Source organism: Thunnus maccoyii, chromosome 20, assembly GCF_910596095.1.
Source record: "Thunnus maccoyii chromosome 20, fThuMac1.1, whole genome shotgun sequence".
NCBI lineage: Eukaryota > Metazoa > Chordata > Actinopteri > Scombriformes > Scombridae > Thunnus > Thunnus maccoyii.
Genome location: NC_056552.1, coordinates 25941655 through 25963002, shown reverse-complemented (window position 1 = coordinate 25963002; position 21348 = coordinate 25941655). Strand labels below are relative to the sequence as shown.

General features: G+C 40.3%; 1 protein-coding gene across 1 annotated transcript in view; it reads left to right on the top strand.

Moving 5' to 3' along the window:
- ryr2a (ryanodine receptor 2a (cardiac)) overlaps window positions 1-21348 on the top strand; it is a 185374-nt gene that overhangs the window by 149596 nt on the left and 14430 nt on the right. Inside the window, exons 89-102 of the mRNA XM_042397704.1 lie at window positions 3751-3831; window positions 4400-4488; window positions 8196-8324; window positions 8782-8886; window positions 10920-11001; window positions 12091-12249; window positions 12396-12550; window positions 13842-14057; window positions 14222-14494; window positions 17394-17600; window positions 17704-18018; window positions 18398-18468; window positions 18726-18876; window positions 19203-19289. Of these exons, the coding sequence (XP_042253638.1) occupies window positions 3751-3831; window positions 4400-4488; window positions 8196-8324; window positions 8782-8886; window positions 10920-11001; window positions 12091-12249; window positions 12396-12550; window positions 13842-14057; window positions 14222-14494; window positions 17394-17600; window positions 17704-18018; window positions 18398-18468; window positions 18726-18876; window positions 19203-19289 (2120 nt within the window). The remainder of the gene's footprint in view (window positions 1-3750; window positions 3832-4399; window positions 4489-8195; window positions 8325-8781; window positions 8887-10919; window positions 11002-12090; window positions 12250-12395; window positions 12551-13841; window positions 14058-14221; window positions 14495-17393; window positions 17601-17703; window positions 18019-18397; window positions 18469-18725; window positions 18877-19202; window positions 19290-21348) is intronic.

The following is a 21348-nucleotide window of genomic DNA, read 5'->3' as shown; positions in this document are numbered from 1 at the left end:
GAAATAAATGATAAGTAAATAGATGTAGTATCAATTTTGTTCTTTTATGAAAACAAAACAAACAAACAAAAAAAACCCCAGAACATTTGTATTATTGTTAGAAAACATAAGGCCATCGAGTTTCATTTAAATGACCCTAAATGTTGGTTAGTTACAAAGCCAAAACTAACAGTTCATTCAAGTTAATAAGTCGCCTGTTATCAAGCTTAAACTGCCTAAAGACAACACAGTTCAACACAGTGTCTAAACAGGCTACATTTGGAACAGAGGCTTGGCAGGCTAGAGGTCGGGGTATGCTTGAAAATGTTATTGGTTGATTAAACTGTATAATATGACTGATCATGCATTAAGACAAAGATTAGGAAACACTGTACTAGTACAAATAAAAGTGACATTTTAATTGACTTAAAGATTTTAGAAGCATTTCATGTATAGGTTCATCACAAAAAAAAAATCAAGATCAAAAATAGAAATATTTGCAGCCCTGCTTGTTTCTCATCTCTTTTTCATCCGTTCTGTTTGGTCTACCTCTCCTTGTTTTCTCTGTAAGTGTTGCACTTTGGAGTTTTTAGTGGCTGTTTTTGGCCGTTCTGCTCTGCGAGTGGAGGAGGGTGAAGATCAGATCCTTGTCTCCTTCCTTCTTCCTGCCTTCCTCCCATCTTCTTCTCTCTGTTTACTGGCTGAGCTGTGTTCTGTAGTTAGTGTACTTGTCCTTCATGACTGTTTTACTTACATGAAGAAACTCTTCATTTGAATAACCCGTTCCTTTTTTTATGATTTTATGTTTTGACTTATTTTCAATTTAGTATTGTATTTTTATTTCATGATTTATTTGTAGTTGTAGTTTAAATATATAAAGTATTGAAAACTTAGATCAGAGGAAGTTTTTTGTACTCTTAGACCACATCCTCAGCTTGTCAATTGTTATAGCGCATTAACACAGAGATGCACTTATTGAGATATTAAGATTATAAAGTTAATATGGTCCCATCATTTTATTTCAGTTGTGAAAAATATATCCCCCTCATCTGGTTTATCACTGTGTTGGGAATGAGACTGAAAGTGCTTTAGAAACAAATTGTGAGTCATTCCAAAACAGTAGCAATCTGTTTTGGTTAGAAATACAGCATTAACTTAATCACTATTATATTAAAAAATGAGAAAGATGAGACAACATGCTGTTGTTGAGACATTTAACTATTCAAAAGATTATACCTAGACAAATATTAAAATAACTTTATTGCCATAGTATCAATAACTGTAGAGTACACTTTGTTAAAGTCTAATTTCAAGAAGTCTTACCTGCTCCATCCATCAGTCCACCCAGGAATGTACGCGTAAGACCCTGCATCACATGAGTTACACAAATTCAACCAATTCTCATATTATTTGTGAGCACTTAAAATTTTGACCAATCCTCCACTTTACAAATAAAAATCTGATTCACAACCAGAAGCTATGGACAATTACAGCAATCCTCACCAACCACTCAGATTTACCAGAGAGACAGTGGCTTTTGCGGTCATGCAAGCAAAAACTGATGTGGGAGTTTGGGGAGGCCATGGAGAAGGACCATGGGTTGACCTCAAAAAAGTTCTGGCTTTAGATGACTGAGAGAGGGGAACACAGGGCCTGCTCCGGGCTGTTTTAACCAGGGGAAGTGAACCGCTAACCTCGACTGTGGTTTCACCTTCAATAATTCCCGAATGTGACCAACACACCCTATATAGTTGGAGGACTCGGGGTAAGCTTTAATTTCCCTGGTGAGGTCACTGAGGTAGCTCTACAGTGGCATGGTAACACAGAATTCACCCCGAGATTCTGAAGGCTCTCGATAGGCTGTCTTGTTTGACACACTGCTTCAGTGTCATGCGGAGATGAAAGGTGTGCTCCGACTATCGGGGTATCTCACTGCTTAGTTTCCCTGGCAAAGCCCTGGCATAGGCTCAGGCATAAGTTATGACTCAGGACAGTGTTGTCAAACCTCAAAGTCAGAAGGAGCAATGCAGACTCTATCCCTATTGTGGAACAGTGGGCTAGCTCTTTACTCGTGCAGGGTTTGGCCACCCAGTCTACTTGTGCTTTTGGGACCTGTTGGAGCCTTATGATCAAACTGCTCAGGCTGTCTTGTGGACAGAATCTCAAGGTGCAGCCGAGAGGCAGAGTGTGTCCAGTGTGTTGACCTTGGGACTACATCTTTTGCAGATGATGTAGTTCTGCTGGCATTATCAGTCCAAGACCTGCAGCACACACTGAAACAGTTAGCATCTGAGTATAAAGTAACCAAGAAAAGTGTCAGTACCACCCGCCATGATTCAGTGCAGAAAAAAGCTCGGCTTGCTGCCTTCAAGTTGGGAGTGAGCTGCTGAACCAAGTCATAAATGGAACCAGTGTGTCTTCACATTGAAATGAGCCAATTGAGGGGGTACAGGCATCTGAATAGGAAGCTAACTAGACACTTTCCTCTGGAGGTGGAGGACACAAGAGGAGACCCCTGAGACCCCAGAAAAGAACTAGATCGCATTGGGGGGGATTTAGGTAATGATCTCCTAGGAGTAAAAGGAGGCTGTTACTTGAAAGAAGGCTGTTTAGGCTTTCTTACTCAGCCCATTGCTACCATGACCCACACCCAGATGATATTAGAAGTTACAATGTATTATGATTAGCAGTGATTTATTTTAAGAATTGTGTTGCTTGCTTCTAGTTGTCTTTTTTCCTCTACCACAATTTATTATACAATCAAACACAATCACATTACACTTTTCTTCCATTACACAAGTGGACATCAGAAAAAGTCTGGGGGGAAAAAAAGTCGAAGCAAATTCAGTTATTTTGGGTCATGAAAAATAAAATGAAAACTCTGACATCTTGGTGGGACTGATCTATAGTTGCACATTTACTGAAAAAGAACAAGAAAACTGCACTTTCAGTCTTGTTTTAGACCTACAGATTTCTCTCCCTCAGCCCAGTCCAGTTTGTCGTCATTTTGTATTGATGTAATATTTATGTTGATATTATTGTATTAAGTTATTGTGTGGTGTCTCATCTTCCTTTCTCTGACCCTCTTTTCCTTTTGCATTCCATGGTTCAAAGCAGCATTTTAGCACAGTCAGAGCAGATGTCCTCAACTTCCCCAATGTGTTTCAAATTTATGCAGAATCTACAAATGACAGCAGCAACTGACACATTTTCCCTCAAATCATATACAACAGCTGTAAGAAGACATGAAAAGAGACTAAACCCATTCCTGACTATAAAATGCTGCAGTTTAAAGACCAGTCCACTTCAGTCCACCACCAAGTGCTGTGGCTGCCCACTGCTCATCCAAGTGTGTGTGTGTGTGTGTGTGTGTGTGTGTGTTTTTTGTTTTTTGTTTTTTTTTATCTGCGTGTGTTTTTCAAGAAGGTTGTATTATGACCATACACCTTTCAGTCACTGAAAGATAACACTGGGGATTTTCTCACATTAGCACCATCTCTTTTTAATACTTCTTCACTCTCCATCTTCTTGTCTGTCTATCCCTTTCCTCTTTGTTGTCTGCTTTTGTCTTCACTGTTCTCTGACTTTCTTTATGTGTATGTGTGTCTGTTTATATGAATGTGTGTGTTTGCCCATGCCCGTGTTCTCGTGTGTACGTTTGTGCATACCTATGTATGTGCTTGTGCATATGTGTGTCTGCATGTGTCTGTCTGTGTATGTATGTGTGTGCATGTATGTGTGTGGCTGTGTGTGTTTCTTCTCTCCGGCCAGGTGAGAAGGTCATGCAGGATGATGAGTTCACCTGTGACCTTTTCCGCTTCCTGCAGCTCCTCTGTGAAGGACACAACTCAGGTGTGTGTGCAAGTTCTTAGATTTCATCTAGGAATATGGCTGAGCATCTCACTGTTAAGTACATTTACAAATGATCTTTAAGTGTTAACCATTCAGACAGTCTTTGTCAACATTTATTATGAGGTTGCACCATATTTATGTGCTGGTTAAACTAGACTGGCACACTAGTTTACGAGAGGGTAATGTGAGAACGTTCTTCTCACTTCCCACTCAAGCCACATTCCAGTTATTAAAATTGTTGAGCTGACATCATTGTTTTACTGCTATTTCCTCTGTTATATAACTTTCCGTTTCGCAACGAAGACAGTGTGATTGCAGTTTGAAAAGAATATTGGAAATTTGTTTCTTCAACCAGTAAAATCTGCAACTGATAAATGCAGATTTACTCAAAGGATTTAAAATTTTCAACACTATTAGCTTTCCTCTGTATGGATTATTATCTGAGGTCTGAGGCTTAACATAATATTTTGTAGAATATTTTAGTGAAAGATTATCACCACTGTATTTATTCATTTGAACACATTTTACAAATGGAAAATTGCAATAGTTTGCGATATCCTTGTTCCAGACTTCCAGAACTACTTGAGGACACAAACGGGGAACAATACAACTGTCAACATCATTATCTCGACTGTCGACTACCTTCTAAGAGTCCAGGTTAGCTCGCTCTCATCACTTCTGCAGTTTGTAAACAATATATTTTCCTGAAACTAATGAAATGAAGTCTTAAAAATTCTCATTCAGGCCTGACTAAAAACCATTTAGTGAAATTTAAGATTGCTTCTCAAAGACATGTCAGTATGAACATGATTTACTTAACAGCCAAAGTCTAATCTTAAAAGAAATTCTTATTTTTTCTTTTAAGATTTTCTTTCATATTATTAGTTTTGGCCATTTTTCAAATTATGATAACATTTTACGCACAGCTTCATTGCAAAGGTGTGTTGTACAGGTGGTGTTATTGCTTCCTGGCATCTTTGCCTGCTGCGCCTCCAACAGTGCACACTGGGTAATCTGCAGGGTCAACAGCTGGAGCCACCGTTCACTGATGTTTTGCCCCCTACCTAGAACTGATGTTTTGCCCCCTACCTAGAACATCTCTCAGTGGGGGAGGAGGCAATGGCCAGTTGGGGACATCTCCCTGAAAGCCCCTGCAGCTACTACTATTGGGGTGTTGAAAAGCTGTTCCTCTTCTGAAGCCAAAACCAGTAGCTTGACTTCTCAACCTCTTCTGCCAGTTTTTTGATGTCCCTCTGTAGGCTGGCCCCGGTCATTCCAGCTGCACAGAGAAGTTGGATTGCTGACTTGCCCACAAAGCCATTCCATTTGATTTCCGCTGGGTGGATGGTTGCGGTCCAGCCAGCCTCATTGCAATCTACTGTCAGTTCAGTACTTGAGCCGCTTGAATGTATGTGCTGCTGGTATCCCGTCCTCCCGAAGGATAGTAAGTTCAATGATGAGGACGTTCTTGGCAGCCGTGGGACACATCACGACATTTGGTCTGGGAGTTGTTTGTGTGGTTTCAGGTGGGAAAACTAGCTGCTTGCCCAGGTCAACAAGCATTTCCCATGCCTTTCCAGGAGTAAGCAGAGATGTTGTCTTTCCTGCTCCTAGCTTCTGTCAATTCTCTCCTGGCTGGGAATCAACAATTTATGGTGACGTGAGGAGTTGTTTCCCCTTACCGTGCACTTCTCCAACAGCTCCACCAGCTTCCTCAGCACCTGGTTGTGCCGCCACCTGAAGCGCCCCTGTGCCAGCACAACCTTACACCCTCACAGGATGTGCTGGAGGCCTGTACTGTTGTTGCCACACAGCAGGCACTTGATCTCTCTCCCAAACCACTTGGATAGGTTTCAGGGACATGGAAGGGTGTCATATGTTGCCCTTATCAAGAAGCTGAGCCGTGCTTGCACAGTTCGCTAGATGTCTGCCCAGCTGATGCCTCTGCTTATGGTGGCCTCCCATTGTGTCCATGCTCCTTGCTGGCCCTAGTAGACTGCCTTGATGAGGTAGCACTCCTGCTCCTGCTCCTGCTTCAACCATTTTAAGGGATATGGATGCTGGTTTCCTGTACATTTTTCTTATTGTCAACAAATTTGCAGAGCCAAACCAACTAAATTGATCTACTTACAAGTATTGTTTATCTAATGCCTGATATATCATATTCTTCTGTGCCATGGACCACCAGTGTTGTCCAAAAACTACTAAAAGCAAGTTGATGAGCCACACTGCTGCACTGGGTGACATGCTCCTTTGTCACACATGTTATGGTCACGGAAGAACAAAGACAATATGTAGCACAACAAGAAGGACTGGAAATGGAACCGAATTCCTGTACATGCTCAGTGGCATCTGCCATACATGGAACTACTCTTCAGAGACTGAAAACATGATTGCTGTCATTAGTCCTTGGAGTCAATTCTAAACAAACTACCATGATTGTAATCTTTGTGGTGAAGGAACATGTCACCCAGTGCAATGGTGTGGCTTGGGCAAACTTGTGCCCTCCAGTCACTTCTAGCAGGACCACTCGCCTTGTTGTTTCAGACGTCAGGACCATGTCTGGCCTGAGTATGGTCTCTGCAATAAGTTCTGGGAACTTCAGCTGCCTCCCTAAGTTAACATTCTGCTCTTTTGCCTTGGGCTCTCTAATAGTGTGGTCTTGTAACGCAATCAAACCCTGCCTAGCTTGATACCATTGTGGCACCACAGCACACTCAGTCTGGTCAACCTCCTCTTGTGTCCTCCACATTCTCCCAGTCCTGACTTCAGTGCCAGCATTAGATTCTTATGATGTCAGAGAGGTCTCTATATACCAGCTGCTCCCTTGCCTGGGTAACCACAAACTCCCCTGTCATGTTCAAGGGGAGCTGTAGCTTGTTCTTCTGCCAACACAAGGCAGTGCTGCTTAGACTTTGTGGTACTCCCAGCCAGTCACAGGAAGTGATGATCACTGACGATGATTCCCTTGTCCAGTTGATGCCATGCTGATGTTACTGTTCTGGGAGTGACTCTGAGGCTAAACCAATTGTAATAGTCCAGAATCAAATCCCTGATCTAACCTGGAATATGATGCTGAACCAGCAATGTTTCCACCAGCTTGAGGGGTATAGAGTTATACGCAATGGTGAGGACCAGGTCTCCACGACCGTCTCTTGCCTCTCACATCAGCAGAGTGAACACCCTGGGACCTTTGGGACTCCCCTTTTCTGAAGAAAAGGTGTTAATGGAGTTTTCAGGAGGTACTCCTTTATTTGTCAAGCAACAATACTGAAGAATATCTTGCAATACTGAGGAGTAAGATAGCCCTGAACTACTCAACAGTGCTTGCGATCTCCTTCAAGGTTGGCTCCTTGGTGTTGATGGTGTAGATATTGTTGAAGTAATGGTTGATCTCCTCTTTCAAGGATGCCAGGTGGCCACTTCAGTTCTGCCTAAGCAGTTTCTTGGTGAACTGAAAGGAATTTGTCCAAAATACCCTTCACTTCCTGGCTCTGTCTCTGCCCCTGCTTCCTCACAGTGTTCCAAGATCTGCTAAAGTGGTCCTATTCCTCTCCCTTGCTCCCTTGTACTGCCTGCTGTTTCCTGTTTCTTGTCACCTGCTGCTCCTTAATGGAGCTGACCTGCTGTACTACCTGAACCACAGCACCCCCACTCCCCTTAAGCATTATTATTTTGGCTTGGTGGATCTTCAGGTCATGCATGTTTTTGCAAACTTTGACACATACAAAAGATTAGCAAACTAATAGTCTTGCCCTTACCTTGTGACAGTATCCTAGGCATTCGTCACCAATAATTACCTGTCTCCCACTCTCAAGTGTATACATCTCCTCTCTCCAAATTGCACAGCCCAATCACTGATTATTAATTACTTGTACTGTATACTTGTGTGTATTTACTGTTGTGCACAGTTGCAGTTACACAATGCAGTTTTTGAATGTTCATCTTCACTCTAACCACCAAAGACACAATTTACTACTGGAGTATTACTGTATGGAATGTCACTTGGACTAAAGCAAACATGTCCTCATAAGTTATTGTAAGTTATAGTCCAAATGGTGGCCAAAACTATTAAAACACAATATCCAGGTTCTGAATTTTTCAGACTTGTTTTTTTCCGTCTGTTTTTTATGGTTTATACTATGGTTTATATTGTGTCTTTATACACTGTTGCAATATACTCTGCCTCCACTACTAATAATACTAATAATATATTTTTATATTATTATAAAAGCAATAAAAACAGTAACTTCAATTCTTTTAGTGTGATTAGTCTGATTCGTTCTTTTAATCTCCCTCTCTAACTTTCCCTCCCATGCCTCCTCCTTTTACTCCTCCTGCCCTCCCTCTTCACTCTTCTCTAGGAGTCTATCAGTGATTTCTACTGGTATTATTCTGGGAAAGATGTCATAGACGAGCAGGGCCAGAGGAATTTCTCCAAAGCAATAAACGTGGCCAAGCAGGTTTTCAATACACTCACAGAGTACATCCAGGTACGACAAGCAACTGCTGTTATCACTGTTGATGTCACTGTTATATAGAAGGAAATAACAGCTCCAGTCCTTAAAATATTTTCAAAAGTTGATGAAAAGGGCTTAAATGATTTTGAAGGAAGTTGTTAAGAGCAGTCTTGATATGTCAATTATGAAGTTAATTTTCATTGTGACAGCCATTTCTTTATCCCAATGCTTAAATAAAAAAGGGATGAGGAGATATCTCTGATAATAATAATTTGAAGGCAGAGTTTGAATAAAAGGTAATAAAAATATATTTCTACTATGTGGGAAAATGGACAGTTGGAAACCAATATAACATCAATATTCTGCAATTCTTAAAGGCAGTATCTGTGAAAAAATACCAACACATTTAAATCTAGAAAACTCCTGTTGAATAAAACTGATATCAGATTGTTGATGGTAATGTGACTTATTGTTACTAATGATGTTATAGGGACCGTGTACTGGCAACCAGCAGAGTTTGGCCCATAGTCGTCTGTGGGACGCTGTGGTTGGTTTTCTACATGTCTTCGCTCATATGCAAATGAAATTGTCTCAGGTGAGTTAAATTCACAAAGTGTGGGGCTTCAGTGGACTAGGGGACTAAGATGTTGATCATTTAATTATAATGTCTCCTGTTTGAGTCTGGCCAGGAAGCCTTTGTGGCATGCCATGCCCTCTACCTCATGTCATTTCCTGTCACATCTCAAAAGAGATGTTGCTAAAAAAAATACTTTAAAACAGATGCCTGAAAACCTCCAATAGGTGGCAGCATTGATGCATTGTTACCATTTCAACTAGCTCTTCTTAAAGGGGACATATTATGCCTTTTGTAATTTTCTGACATTTATATATTGTTATAATGTCAGATTTTTATGTTAATCATAGTCAAAGTCCTAAAATTGAGGTGAAAGTATGTAAAAATAGCACTTTCAAGTCAAAGGTCAGGGCCTGTTCTGCATTCTCCGTTTGCAAAGTTACTTCCCCATTGAACTGACGTCAGATTGTTTGTGCATGCTGTCTGTTTCGTAGCCTTTGTTGCTAAGGTTGTTCACAGGCTGTTTGTGTTATCCACCCACATATTTTGGATCGGATTCATGTTGGACCATGTGCGGATATATTTGAGAAGTTTATATTTTGAGTAAAGAACAGGAAAATTGTTTGTTTATGTAGCCTCTGGAGCTGGCAGAAGTCCGCCAAGGGGCAAGCCTTCAGGAGATGACCGATCAAAACAGAGTAGGCTCATCGGAAGGGGGGCCTTAAAGAGACAGGAGCTAAAATGACCTGTTTCAGATAGAGGTTGAACTGAGGGGCTGCATGAAGGGCCAGTATAAGTTAAATAAGGAGTTGTTTAGCGTTTTTTCCTTTTTTATTGAATAGCGTCAGTGACGAGGCAGACAGGAAACGAGGGGAGAGAGAGATGAATATGACATGCAACAAAGGTCCCTGGCGGGAATCGAACCAGTGACGTTGCAGTCATGTGGCATGCACAATAACCTTTCGGCTACTGGGGCACTCCAGATGAGAAGTTCAAGATTCAAGATTCAAAAAAAGAATGAGCAGATAGCAGCACAGTGCATTAAAGTGCATTTAGAAAGAAAAGTACATGTCTCGGTTGGATGCAGACAGCTCTTGCATGTCAACAAGTGACCAGCACTGATGGGGGAGTTATATAATCTACTTTGCTGTCCAGAGAACATTAGGCAACATGATTGTTGGAACTGCCGGTTTATATGGGTTAACAGTTAGCCTAGCTTGCACTCCCCCACACTTGCCCACTTGCTTCCATGTCCTGTTGCACCGCTTTCAATGTTTCCTCTGTGGCACAGCTCCAGGCAAGGCCATGGTCTCCTTTGGGCATAGCAGACCAAGCACGCTCAGCTGATTAAGCTCTCCCAGCCAGTATTTCTCGTAACAGAAGTCTTTGTTACAAATGTGCAAAGAAACTGATGATCATAGACATATTTTTTGAACTGTAAATCATGCAAAGATATTCTAGTAGAGCCCCAGAAAAAATGTAGACCTGGAAATGTGCACGTTATGTCATCTTTAAGGAGTAGCAAATTGATACTGAGGTCCTTTTTCTCGGTCACTTAGCCCCTCTCACTGATACTTGTGTTATTGTTTATTGGAACAAACACTGTACTGTAAACTGAGAGATGTACTTACTGCAGCCAATATGTGTAACTGCCAGTCAATCTTGCAATCCTTGTTCATTGAGGGAGTGGATGGGGAGGATCATGTCCTCCTTGTTATACATAAAACTACACATGTGCATTTTGTCTTCAGTGTCTCATTTCAAATTTGAAGTCAAAGGATAAACTTCAATGAAGTGCATTACATGCATGTTTGTAATAAATCAGGCAGGATATTACAAACAGTTCTTCATCGAATCCATAAAACCACCCTTCATTACGGTCACTAATTCCATCACATTCACATGAAATGTTATTACAGTAAAACAGAAAAACAAGAATATTCTCTGAATGAGTTATTTTTTGTCATTTTTGGAATGGTTAAACAAAGTGTAGGTGGCTTGAAAATTCTTAAAACACCTTTGTATTTTTTTTTATTTTTCTTTTTTCACCCCAGGACTCGAGTCAGATTGAGTTACTGAAGGAACTGATGGATCTGCAGAAAGACATGGTGGTTATGCTGCTGTCTATGCTGGAGGGTAGGTTTATGTCCATGAGTATACTTTTAACTTGTATGAAAGAGTCCCAATACCAAGCTGAAAAGCAGTGTTTCACTCAAAACTTCAAGTACTGATAAAATTACACAAAACACAGTCACCTTTCTTCTTTCAGAACTGAACTAAAAAGAATGAAAATGTATTTGCAGTGGTTTTTAGTTAGTTGTGTTTACCAAGTGTTATAATACAAATGTTCTTAAACATCCACACACATGTTGAAAAAAAGCATGACTAGTATGAATGCTGCTATTCACGATAATTGACAGGTTGAAATAAATAGCCTCACTGTCTGTAAGTAATGTATGTATATAAATACATTTTATGTTAAATATAAATGACACCATTGACACAGATTGAGTACATGTTGAAAATGTAGTCTGTACATTGTACAGAGATTGGCTTTAAAGGGATATTGTTTTTTAGGAAGTAACATGCAGTTACTTACTCACCAGTAGTGATACCAGTACATTGACATTAGCTGAGGATTACACAGACACATGTAAGCCACAGTAGCACTATATAACAAGTTAAGTACCTTCTACTAAATTTATACCCCTTTCAGACAGCAAACACATATATAACACAGTTCTACTCAATGTGCATGGATTCATTCATGAGACCATGTCACCCTCACTGTTAGCAGAGACTGCAGTCTGCTGTGTAGTTCATACACTTTACTGATTACACTAATTACACTGAAGAGCTACCAGATACCAGATACTACCAGAAGTTTCAGTTTCAAGCTCTTGGTTGCAAGAAGATTGCATTTATAACCTATTATCTCCTGTTCTCTGTCATCACATACACTGTTTTAATGATATAGTTGTTTTCATTTGCATATTTTTCTGTTTCTGTTGTCAGATAATAATAAATTGTTACCAAGCTTTATGCGGCAGATAAAATCATTATTTCACAATCACTATATCATCAGGCTAAATGAAAAAAAACACGGGATAATGACAGCCACTGTGCTGTGAGACCAGCTCTACTGACTGTGGATGGTGAAAGTAGTTTCATGTCGTGTTGGTTTTATTTGAATGCCTTCATATGTGTGTTGTCTTGTTTTGGCAGGTAATGTGGTGAATGGAACCATTGGGAAGCAGATGGTGGACATGCTGGTGGAGTCCTCTAACAACGTGGAGATGATCCTCAAGTTCTTTGACATGTTCCTCAAACTGAAAGACCTCACCTCATCAGACACCTTCAAGGAGTATGACCCTGATGGAAAAGGCAAGGTTCCAAAATGTTGTTTTTTTTTATCATATTTGTCATTCGGGAAGCATCAGGCTTTACATGATTTTAATTATATGAATGTAGAGATTTATCAAGACACATGTGAGAGCTGTTGATTTATTGATTTACAAATTAACTGATAGGTCTCATCTCCAAGAGGGACTTCCATAAGGCCATGGAGAGTCATAAACACTACACCCAGTCTGAGACAGAGTTCCTTCTCTCCTGTGCTGAGACTGATGAGAATGAACTCCTGGACTATGAAGAATTTGTGGAGCGTTTTCATGAGCCAGCCAAGGTAAAGGACTTGATATTCACAGATCTTTAAAAAAGTACATCTTCATCAAGTCTTTTAACATGATCTAATGTGAGGTTAGTAAGAGAACCTACTTGGATTTTTTTTTTTTGTCAGTTTCGCCTTTTTCTTTTTCTTTTTGGTCTTTTTTCTTCTTTTTTTCTTCTTTTTCATTTCCATTCTTTTGACTGATAATGGAGCCAGATTAGAATAAGTAATTTGATACGATTCCTCTCATTTCTCTATTTCTCTCTAATGTGACACACACTGAAACATGTGGGACTTCTCTTGTTGTTGGGTTCTAGACTGACAGCTCAGCCATCCTATTTTATTGTTGGTTTTGTGGAATCAAATTTCTCAGCTAGGACAGTGCCCATTAAATGGTCTGACCACTCAAAGCGCTTTTACACTACGAGTCACATTCACCCATTCACACACATTCACATTCTGATGGCACAGTTTAAGTGTATCTTTAATTTTTCTGGGATGTAATCTAAAGCCCAGTTCAGATCAAAGATTCACGACGAGATGAAACCGTTTTAGAATGTTGCAAGGAAAAGTTGCAGCAGTGTGAACTGGTCCTTCTCAGTTCGACTGAAGCCGGCTGATGGCGTCGCCTCAGTTTGTCAAGTTTCAAGTGGCTGGTTTTAGGACATTAGGCACGTTACCTGTTTCAACAGCCAATCACCTCATAGCAAAGTCAGCTGGTAAGGTCAGCAAACTGTCAGTTGATCGAAATGGTAGAGCTTTGGACGAAGGAAAAGAGAGCCTGGACCCTCCCATCTTTTTCCCCCCGTTTCATCAATACTAGAAATGCAACTGTAGCAAGTAACTCACTGAAATATCCTTATTCATATGTTAAAACGCTACAAATTATATCCAGCTATAAAAAAGCCTGAAAACCTGTCAGTTAGAACAGAAGTACACTGCGTCGTTGCTACGGAGATGATACACCATCTCATCTAGTTGCATTGATGTAAACTGGCAGGTTTTGCAGATCGGCGCATTGCAAGTAGTTGCAAGTTTCAGCGTGTCTCATCATGAATCTTTGGTCTGAACTAAGCCTAGAGAGTTACCCAACATTGCTAAGATTTACCATGGATAGTAGCCTTATAGTAGCCAAGTTCTGTGTTTTAAGTGCAGCTTTTTGTAGAATCATTCTGCTGTGATCCTCACAGATTTTGGAGAATGAATTGTGTTGAACTTCTTTAGTGGGAAAGGAGAAACAAGTTGAAAAGGGAAATTGATTTATGTGAAAGGTTCAAAAACTTTAAACTGAACTGTGATTCAAAAGGATATTGGCTTCAATGTGGCGGTTTTGCTGACCAACCTGTCGGAGCACATGCCTCATGACACCCGGCTGCAGACCTTTCTGGAGCTGGCAGAGAGCGTCCTCAACTACTTTCAGCCATACCTGGGCAGGATCGAGATCATGGGCAGTGCCAAGCGCATCGAGAGGGTGTACTTTGAGATCAGCGAGTCCAGTCGAACTCAGTGGGAGAAACCTCAGGTAAAGATGGTACAACAAATGAATGAATTTCCAGAGTAGTCACTTCAAAGAGACGCTGCCTGATTTGGTCACAGTGTTCAATAATGACAACAAATCCACAAATTTCCTCCCAGCTCCCGGTTGTGCAAACTCTATCTGCTATCACTTATTTACCCTCTACCCAGGTCAAAGAATCCAAGCGTCAGTTCATCTTTGATGTGGTGAATGAAGGAGGGGAGAAAGAGAAGATGGAGTTGTTTGTGAATTTCTGCGAGGACACCATCTTTGAGATGCAGCTGGCGGCTCAGATGTCGGATGCTGGCGAGCGCTCAGCGGTTAAAGAAGAGAGTGAGCGGGAGAAGCCAGATGAAGAAAACCCTGAGATGGGCTTCTTCTCTGTTACCACTGTCCGCATGGCACTGTTTGCTCTGCGATACAATGTCATGCTGCTGATCAAGGTGAGGGCACACTTATACCATGTCAACATTGTACCTGAAGGCCTCCAGTGTAGAAACACAGACAGAGCACTCGCTGCAAATTATGCTGCTCACGCTACGTTGTCTGTGTAGAGCCCAATATACAATGACTGTAGTTACATACGTAAAACAGAGCATTGCTTCAGGTTGCATAGCCTACACGCATGACACGTACGACTGAAAAACTCGGCTGAGATGCTTTCAGTGTAAACACGGTGTTAAGCTGCATTCAGACCGACATCAGCATGAATGCATGAAAAACAGCTCCTTCATTCATTTGAATGGGACCACTGTGTTGGCTTAGTTGGGGTGCCAACAAAGACATCTGGCAAGGTGCTGTGTTGGCCAATTACATACTTTTTCTGGCACAATAAAATTCATTTTACTGTGCTTCATAATAATATTATGAATTGCTGAGTAGTATTTTGGTGTCTGTTACTGGACTCCCTGGATTATATTAAACACAGGGCTGTTTTCACTGTGAAAACTCACACAGCACCAAACACAGCTAACAGTCAAAAAAGGCATTGTGTGGGAGCATGTTCAATGAATAACACATGATTTATACCAGATACTTATAACTTAGATCAATGAAGTAATAGAAATAGTCACTTAATACAAGGAATTCATCATTGAAGTGGACATGTGTGTGTTTATTACCTGCATATATATTATAATATGTTCTTTGTGCTTGTCCTCAAAAGTTGGTTAAATGCAACACGTTCAAAAAACGTTTTTTGAACATGTTGGTGCTTTGTGCAAAATCCCATCCCATTAGGAGTCAAAATTTTCACCATCCAAGTACTCCAGTCATCTCTGTTGGGATTGACACAAGGCAAACCTTTCAGCCCATTCCTACACATTTAACAAGGTTTTGATTGGCTCAAGGGTTGGCTAGCTCCTATAAACCTGGGCTGTACCAGTACCTGATTTTTGGAATATTTTAAACCATTTTGACAAAAAAAAAAAAAAAGGATAATCTTACTAGTTTATTCAGGATCCCTGAACCATATCCCATAGTCTTCATTGCTCAAACAATAATAATAATAATAATAACTTTATTTATATTCCAACTTTTTAAAACAGAATGCTTTGACAGACAAAGCAAAAGCAGGCAATATAACAACAGAAAGCCAAATAGTCAGGCCAAACAAAAGCAAGACAAAATTAAGGTAAAGTTAAGATAAAGTTAAAACAAGAAGACAAGAGATGCAGAAACTTAGCAGGGAGAAGACAGAGGGATGATGAAAGATAAACAGGGTAAAAGAGATAAAAAGACAAAAAACAGTAAAAGATGCAAATATAAATAAATACAAATAAAAAGAATAAAAGCAATAAAAAGATGACATCACATAAAAGCAAGTCTATAAAAATGGGGTTTAAGAAGTGATTTAAAAGAAATCACTGATTCTGTGAGCCTTATCTCAGAAAGATCGTTCCAAAGCCGAGCTGCTGTGATGGCAAAAGCACAGTCACCTTTAGATTTAAGCCTCGACTTTGGAACAGCTAGAAGGTCCCCACCTGAGGATCTAAGGCTGCAAACTGGCTCATATGGGGTCAACATTTATTATGTAGCTTGGGGCCAGACCCAGACATACTTTAAAGTGATCAGTAAAATTTTAAAATTTGTTCAAAATCTAACAGGGAGCCAATGGAGAGAAGCCAGGATTGGGGTGATGTGATGTCATCTGTTAAAATCAGTAAGAAACATAGCTTTTGCATTCTGAACTAGTTGAATGTGAGAGAGTGACTTTTGGTTTATGCCAGAAAGGAGGGAGTTAAAGGAGTCAAATCTAGAGAGAATAAGTGCGTGAATTACTTTTTCCAGGTCAGAGTGTGAGAGCATTGGTTTACTTCTGGAGATTGCTCTTATTTGAAGGAAGCAGGACTGGACAACTTTTTTGATCTGTGGTTCAAAGCTTAAATCTGAATCAAATAGTACTCCCAGATTTCTGGCATCAGGCTTTACATTAGTAGACAAGGGACCAAGGACACTCTCAATGAGACTGATAGGGTTTGGTGGACTGAACGATATGATTTCTGTTTTTGAGTTATTGAGTTGAAGAAAACTTTGTGCCATCCAACAGTTGACGTCATTGAGACAACAGCAGCTAGGCTTTTTGGGTCACCAGGTCTCAGGGGAAGATATATCTATGTGTTGTCTGCATAAACAATCACTGCATACTGTAGTTGTTGATAATAATGCAGAGCTGCAGTGGCCCTAATAAGAGACAGCCCTAATCTCCACACACGCATTACTGTCTTCAAAATTCATACAGACAAGAATTCTGCCTGATGAAGGTCTGAGGACCGAAACATTGTGTCAATGAAGTGAGAAGTGAGATGGACATGGTGCAAGATTCTTTCTTTTTCTTTTCACCTGAAACTATGACCTGAAGAAATTATTCCCATAAAGTTACTTGACTTACAACAGACACATTTGAAAAAAGGACAGTTAAAATCAATACAGAGACAGAGGCCAAGACATCCTGTGTTATAGTCCGAAGCATGGCTCAAGCTCCAAAAACACTGGATCCTACATTTCTCATAATGTAGTTCTATAGCGATTGTCTTTAAACCGTTCCTAACTCCCTGCCCACATCTTTCAAACTCTGCACCCCCAAATTCCATCAGCAGGGTTTATTTTCTCAGAGTTAACAAAACTCCTGCAGACCTACAAAAGACATTACACAACAGTTTTCACAGACTGAGTAAAATCAACACATGAGGAGGAATTGATCTTCATGTGTGATAAATTACTTGATGTTTGATCTGGTCATGTAAATGTTGGACATTGAACCTTATTACACTCAACAGCCAGCAGAGACATGCCACTGAACACACAATTTACCTCCACTTCTCTGTCTTTCTCTGTTTTCAGGTGTTATCCATGAAAAGCTTAAAGAAGCAGGTGAAAAAGATCAAGAACATGACAGTGAAGGACATGGTGACCACCCTGGTGTCTTTCTACTGGTCAGTGTTGCTCAGCCTGCTCCACATAGCATTCAGTGTGGCCCGAGGATTTTGCCGAATCTTCTACAATACCTTCATGGGAGGCAATCTGGTTGAGGGAGCCAAGACCATAAAGGTTATTTTACATAATTAAAATAACATGGAGCAGTGTGTCCACAGGTTCTTAACAAAACTAAATAAGAACTCTTCCTTAACACCTAAACTGCTACCATCCCCAGGTGTCTGAGCTGCTGGCCAACATGCCGGACCCCACTCAGGACGAGGTCCGGGGGGAGGGGGAGGACAAAGAAAAGAGACCCTCTGACCGCAGCTCACCAAAGGAGGACCTGGCTGACCTGGCAGTCAACACTAGCGAGACTGAGGTGCTGTCAGACATTTTTGGTCTGGACTTAAGAAGGGAAGGGGGCCAATACAAGATCACCCCCCATAACCCCAATGCCAGTCTGACTGATCTGCTCAACTCCCCAGTTCCTTCTCCAACCCCCCCAACCCCACCTACAGCGCCCCCACCAGAGCTCAGGCGGAGGCATCAGGTGAGACAGAAAAAAAAGGTTGTGGTTTCATTATACTCACTGAAACCACAATTTATGTCTTGTTTCTTTCTCTCCAGTTTGTGTTCTTTTTATGCAGTCTGTTTTAATTAATGGACAAGGATTGATCCCCAATGATGCCAAAACTTGTTTCATTTTTGCCCAGTTAGCCAACTATGTAAAAAATAAAATTCTAAAGAAACAGTTTACCATCACTTTTGTGGTCTATCATTTATAAATACAACCTTTGTCCATAGCAAGATTTTTCCCCATACATCCAGTCATAAATATAAATTACACCTAGTACATAGTGTCAATGAAATAAAATATTTTGTAAATCTTTCTCCCTGGTTCATTCCTCTAACAGTGTTTTCTTTTTCAGTCAAAGAGCTCTTCCTCAGAGGAGAAGGAAGCAACACCAGAGACTGAATGTGAACCAGAGAAAAAACCTGAGTATGTACACGTTTTTATTATTGATTCCTACAACAGGCATTGTAACTACAGAGGCAGACAAAAACACAGTATGTACAGACAGTAGAAACATTAAAGTATAGTACAGGTGAGACACAGCTGTGAAATATATATAAAAATGTATATGTAAAATAATATACCCGTCCAAAATCTAAAAGCATATTGAAATGGGTGTAGCCACAGTGAAGCAGTTTAGCCATGTTAGCTATATGTAAATGTGAACTGTTTTGTGATTTCAGAGGTGGACATGGAGAGAAACAAGAGAAACAACAGAAGAATGAGAAGATGAAGCCAAAAGTAAGAAGGCATCACACCTCAAAGTCTGATGAGCCTGATCTGCAGGAATCAGCCTTCTTGAAGAAGATCATCGCCTACCAGAGGAAACTACTGGTACAGGAGACTCTTCTGTCCTTTTTTCATTTGCTTTTGTCAGTGGTGGTCATCAACTGTCAACTCAATATTTTCTAGTCCAAATGTGAACATGTTCAGAGTTTCAACAAATACTGGTGATCATATGTGATTAGAGCAGTAAGGGTGAGGAGGGAAGTTCTGATATTAAAGCAATAATGTGACTGAAAGCCAGCAGCCATCACTGAGCATTGGGGTGAAGAGTGTGAGTAAAGATGTGAACAGCACAACAACAATGACAAGCAGTTGATAGTTTATTTAGGAAAACAGCCAGAAGACATGAGCTCATCTTTCTGTCTCCCCTGCAGAACTACTTTGCCAGGAACTTCTACAATATGAGAATGCTGGCTCTGTTTGTTGCCTTTGCCATCAACTTCATCCTCCTATTCTATAAGGTAATGGTATACTAGTAATGTTGTTATTTTTCTTTAAAGTACTGTTGGTTAGAAACTAAATTTTCACAGATCATCTTTCCTGCTATTTTTAATATTTTCTGTCATCCTTTGATTTTCCCTCTGGTCCTTCGATAGATAGTCTAGACAGTAAGTATTTGAACAGCTACACATTTTTTGTTCTTCAGGCTCTGGGGTTCAGCATATTCCATTAGAAAGAAAATAATGGATACTACATTAAAGCGCCAAGCCTCAGCTTTAAGATGAGTAGATTAACATCAATACAGAAAGAACAGTGTGGGAGATATAGCACAAAGAGGCCAAAGTTTAGGTCTTCAAACGTAATTTAGCTGAATGTGAACACAAGGGATGCTCCTGTATGCCTCTGCATCGATCCTGTTGCTTCCATCAGCAGTGAAATCATCAATAAATGCCAGTGTGCCAGTTCCATTGGCAGCCATACATGCCTAAGCCATAACAGAACCTGTTCCTTTTTTTCTCTACACTTTCCTCTTTCCATCATTTTGATAGAGGATGATTTTCATCTCATCAGTCCATAGAATAGGGCTGCCAAGTCAAGTGGAACTGACACTTTTCACACGCTCTCACGCCACACGTCCATTTCTCACGCAGTGAAAAAACAAATTATGTGTATTATTAAGTACAGAAAGACAAGACAGAGCAGCACAGTGCAACAGCAGCACTGTGCAGCAGCCACCAGGCTGACCATCAGGGGGAAAGTGAGAAATATACACAAATCTATTAATTTATTCCCATGCATGCTGCTCAGAGTAACCTCAGGCTGCGGCTCTTCTGGCAGCAGCACAGCGTCTCTCCTTCTCCTCTTGTGCCGAACACATGCAGGCAGGAGTGAGAGTGAGTAACTATGGTTACGGGGACACTCTGTATCTCTGTTGCTCTGAAACTTTCTCGCGATTCCCAATAATCGGTTTGTAGGTAACCTACTACCATTTTAGGCTACATAATGTTTTTAAGATGTTTTATAAATATGATTTCAAATATGAAACCATTCTTCTAATAATCATTTCCTGCCTTGATCCACCCAATTATATATTGTTCTTGATGCAATTTTGGTTTTCATTTCTTGGTGGCTGTTTCTTAACTCTATTTTTGAGGAGGACCCCCAGAACCCCCCGCCATTTATGTACTTTCCAAGTTAGCTTGGAATATCTGGAGTGTATATCAAAAACACTACCCAATAAACACAAATTAGCAAAAAGAAAAATTCTAATGAAAAATGTGTATATGTTGGTTCATAAGGCTAGAGAGAAGTCAAGTGGGTCAGTTTACCACAAATAATGCTCAACACTTCACCATCTGCTCATCTACAAGACTTATGCTCCTCGGTCTACCAGCTCGTTTGACGTATTCTAGTTTTCCTGTGTTCACTTGCTTTTTTTAGAATGTACCCAACCGTTGATTTTGGCAAACCAACTATCTTTGATATCTCTGTGATAGAGTTTTGCTTTTTTTCAGCCTTATTATTATCTGCTTCTATTCCATGGCCACTTCTTTACTCCTCATAATGACAGAAAACTCCACTTCAATCTAAATGGCAAATCTCAATCAGCATTGCACTGCGTGAGCTCTTTTGTGCTGAACTAACATTGAAACAACTGCTGCCCAACAGACATTTAGTAGCGTTTGAACCCCTAAACTTTGGACACTGTGTTAAAAGGGCTAAATCTCCCAAACAATTCTTTCTATATTGATGTAAATCTACTCAAATTAAAGCTGAGACCTGGCACTTTGAATGTGCTGAAGCACAGAGCCTGAAGATAAAAAAATGTGTAACTGTCCAAATACTTACTGTCTGGAATGTATGCCTCGCTTACTTTTTCTTTTCCTCTGTAAAACACGTTGAGTTGCCTCTGTATGAAAGGGTGCGATACAAATAAACTTAAACTTGCTACAAATAATACCACCTGATATGGACGCTGTCAGTCTAAAAGAGCCCTATTGCAAAGATTTTAACTTCATAAGGAAAGGGGCAATGTAAATTAAAAGTAATTAAAATGCTGTTTTATTTTTACTTTGATGA